Genomic DNA, 3,528 nt, shown 5'->3' on the forward strand with positions numbered 1-3,528 from the left:
CCTGTTGCCTGTTCACTTTTTTTTTCTTTTCTTTCATAAAGTCAAGGTTGCCTGTTGCCTATGCACATTTTTTTCTTCGTAAAGTCGAGGGAAATTTCGATATGATCAGTGAATTTGTGAGTGCATTTGAATCTTACCCAGCAGACGAGCTTTGACTTTTCAGTACATTTTAGTGCATGCTGCAGTGACATTGTGTGGTCACCAGCGCCCCAGCAGCTGACCACATGCCGAAACAGGTGACTAAAATGTATGTTTTGCATATCATTCCCCAAGGGCGTACCCAACCTGACTATGATTTACTACTACCAGCTTATTAGTCAGGCCATTGTGAGTGATACTCGAGCTGTTATGAGGGCGGCCCCGGAGCGCCGCGCCGCCCTGCCACCTGAGCTGGCGGGTAAATCAGGCATAATGGCCACTGTGATTACAGTTTCATGAACGTATGAGAAAAACTTCCCACGTTTCGCGCAACGAATTTTGAAAAAGAAAAAAAAAGAAACTATTATGGGGAAACCGTGTGGCTGGAGCTGCTGAGAGAGAAGGAAAAATGAGGAGACAAGTAAGGCGTAAGGAGGAACAGGAAGATGACAAAGGTTCCGTGACTCTACTGCCTCCGCCACTTTATGCGTCACCCGATAAGGTCATAGAAAATTTCCTCATGGGTTTTGCCGCATCGCTTCCGTTCTCGTGGCGTCTTAGTTAGACCAGAAGGAGTCGTTCCGATAAATTTAGGAAAATTTCCTTGACTTTATTAATATTTCACTTGGAGCATTATTAATATTTCACATGGAACATCTGCCTCTGTTTTTTTTTTTTTTTTTTCAGCTGATATTTAGTTTCTTCACCATGTCATGCCTGTATGTGTCTGTCTTGTGTCTGGAAAAAGGCAACCTGTAAATGAACCATGTTTTTGTTTTGTTTTTTCTCTCTCATGCCACTTAAACTGTCTTTTTTAATTGTTTGATCATATAAATCATACGTACCATTGTTGACAGCTGTCTCGCACAGTATGAAGCTTCAAGTCACACGGCAGCTTGTTTGCGTATTTAGTCGTGGAGTCAAATAACATAGCATTGGGAAGTCTCATGTTTACGAGAGCTGTGAAGATGTGCAGGGGGCGTGTGTTGTGTGTTCGTCGAGGGAAGGGAGCGTGGAAAGACAGTGTACCAACGCCCTGCAACACCCTGTTGCTGGAAATAAACATGCGGATAAAATGAGACAAAGATGCCTTACAAGGCAGCTTAGGTGGGCAGACATGGCCTCTACATGGGCACCTCCCTACCCTCTATGGTACAGCCGCTGCCACAGCAGACACGACCAACTCCAACAGTACTGCTGAAGGCGACCCGGGAGGAGGGGAAGACGACACCATCAGTCGTCCGGATAAAGTCTTCCCCTTCATAGAGTTCAACACTCGTAAGTATAAAGAGCGCGGTCGATGGTGTCTTGTGACGGTGTTAAGTGAACATAATTATACTGAGGCGATTCGCCCCAGGTCTTCCTAAATAAGGTTCATCCGTTCATCCCAACAGACAATGTCTGCACGGTAGACACTTTTACAGGAGTGCCTCTGGCTGCTTCAAAGGGATGCCACTTGTCTGGTTACTGCCAGACTTCATGTATTGAGTCTGTCATTCACAAGTCTTGTGTTTCACCGTACCTGCAGCTTGACCTCGCCGAGTCGAGCCACACGCGCTCTTATTTACATTCATTCTCTGTAGGAATCGCACTCTAACTTTTTTCTTTGTTTGCCCCTGACAGATCCACCACAGTTTGAGGAACGGCCCAGGGACCAGCGAGTGATGAGTGATCGCGTGGCGTCCTTCACCTGCCGCGCTACGGGGAGTCCCGAGCCCAAGATCCAGTGGCGCAAGAACAACCGTCGCATTAATGGCAACTCACGCCTCATCGTGGTGCAGGTGCCCGGTGGCTCCATTCTCAGGATCGAGCCTGTCAAGTACCAGAGGGACGAGGCCGTGTACGAGTGTGTGGTGGAGAATGCTGCCGGAGACACCATCAAGGCCTCTGCCAAGCTGGAGGTTCTGTCTGATGACCGTGAGTACTCAACCTTTACTTTTAATAGGAATGAACCAGTGTGCGGATCCCTTTCCACCACTAATTATATGTTAGTAATGTGAACCATTTTTCTCCTATTGGCTGCAACGATGAGGTGCATAACATGATGGTCTACAACGCAAGATTAGAAATATTTATCTGTGAAAAAAAAATAATAATAATTGCATATTCTTCATCTAAGCGTCTAGAAGTCTTTTTGTTTTCAAGTTTTCCGCCTGCATCACTAAAGGATCTTTCTGGGGCTCCCACCAGCACTGTGTCGGTAATGGGTGGCTGGTGTTTGAGTGGTCATTAAAGCAGCATCCTGTAGAGACCCTGGTGGTGTCCCTCCCTTCATCACTTTCATCCCCTCTTCGCAGTCTTTACTTATTCTCCATAATTATTCGAATATTCATGCCCTCATCTCTGCCTCGCTCCCCTTCATATTTCGCTGTAAATTCCTGGCATTCAACTGTCAGGAGTAATATTACCACTTTTGCTCCGAGCTAATTATTACGAGTATGTTTGAGTTGTTAGTCTTGAACTTTTCTCCTGTCTCCGTTTTCCTCCGTTATTTACTAAGTCAGTCACGATTACAGCAGAACCTAGGCTTATCGCAACACTTTTACCGAAGTAATAAGATGCTGCTACTTGATCATCTTGGTGTTAACGTGTTTGCCAGCTTCATGTCTTTTATTCTCTTGAAATGAACCAGGCTTGTCACCTTACGTCCCTTTCGTTCTGCACATTATGACCGAGACGTTCCTAATTCCACAATATACCTACGAGCGCAGAGCAGTAACCCCAGTTTTTTCATTTTAAAAATCTCGACTGTTTTCTCTTGGTGCGGGAATGGAAATGGTCGTGTGTCTCCGGTATTGCCTCAGAGTTTACAGGTTCCGTTTCCAGTGGCAGCGTGAGAGGATTCCCGCCCCCGCCCCTTTCATTTTATATCCTTATTATTGGGAGGACTTCCATCCCATTTCAGCGTGAACGTTGCCACCTCTGTCCTCGTTATTTATACAGCAACCAGCAACTCCGACTAAACGCATTTTCTTCTGTTTATCGTATTTCTCTCTGCTATTAATCAGTTTTGCTTTCATAAAACGAGAACATTTTCAGCTTCACACTTACCAGGTTTATATTTTTCTATCAGTTTGTGTTATATTGCCAATGTTTATTTTGTGTCCATTTCTTTATTTACCTTTTAAAACGGCATCCATCTTCCATACGTATTTTTTTTGAACGACCATTTCTCTCCCCTTGGTGTGTGTGGTGTGGTCATCGCTGCGTGTTCTGGCGAGTCCCCAGCGGCGCCTCGGGTTGGAGGGAGTGAAGCTTTAGGCGACTCTTAATGGGACAGACTTTTCAGGGGCGGAGAGTGAAGGTAATGGTAGCCGCTATTGCCTCATCAAAAAAAGACCAGAAGTTAAATGTCTCAGGACGGCCATTATAAATTCCCATTACGAGGAA

At 45.4% G+C, this 3,528-nt stretch overlaps 1 protein-coding gene across 2 annotated transcripts in view; it reads left to right on the forward strand.

Annotated features, from left to right (window-relative positions):
* Positions 1–1,272: 1,272 nt before the first annotated feature.
* The window catches only part of LOC135108378 (tyrosine-protein phosphatase Lar-like), a 238,105-nt gene continuing 235,849 nt past the window's right edge, over positions 1,273–3,528 (forward strand). For both annotated transcript variants that reach the window (XM_064019319.1, XM_064019336.1), the window contains exons 1-2: positions 1,273–1,416; positions 1,762–2,055. In XM_064019319.1, coding sequence (XP_063875389.1) covers positions 1,803–2,055 — 253 coding nt within the window. In that variant the 5' untranslated portion in view covers positions 1,273–1,416; positions 1,762–1,802. The remainder of the gene's footprint in view (positions 1,417–1,761; positions 2,056–3,528) is intronic.

Source organism: Scylla paramamosain, chromosome 2, assembly GCF_035594125.1.
Source record: "Scylla paramamosain isolate STU-SP2022 chromosome 2, ASM3559412v1, whole genome shotgun sequence".
Classification (NCBI taxonomy): Eukaryota; Metazoa; Arthropoda; class Malacostraca; order Decapoda; family Portunidae; genus Scylla; species Scylla paramamosain.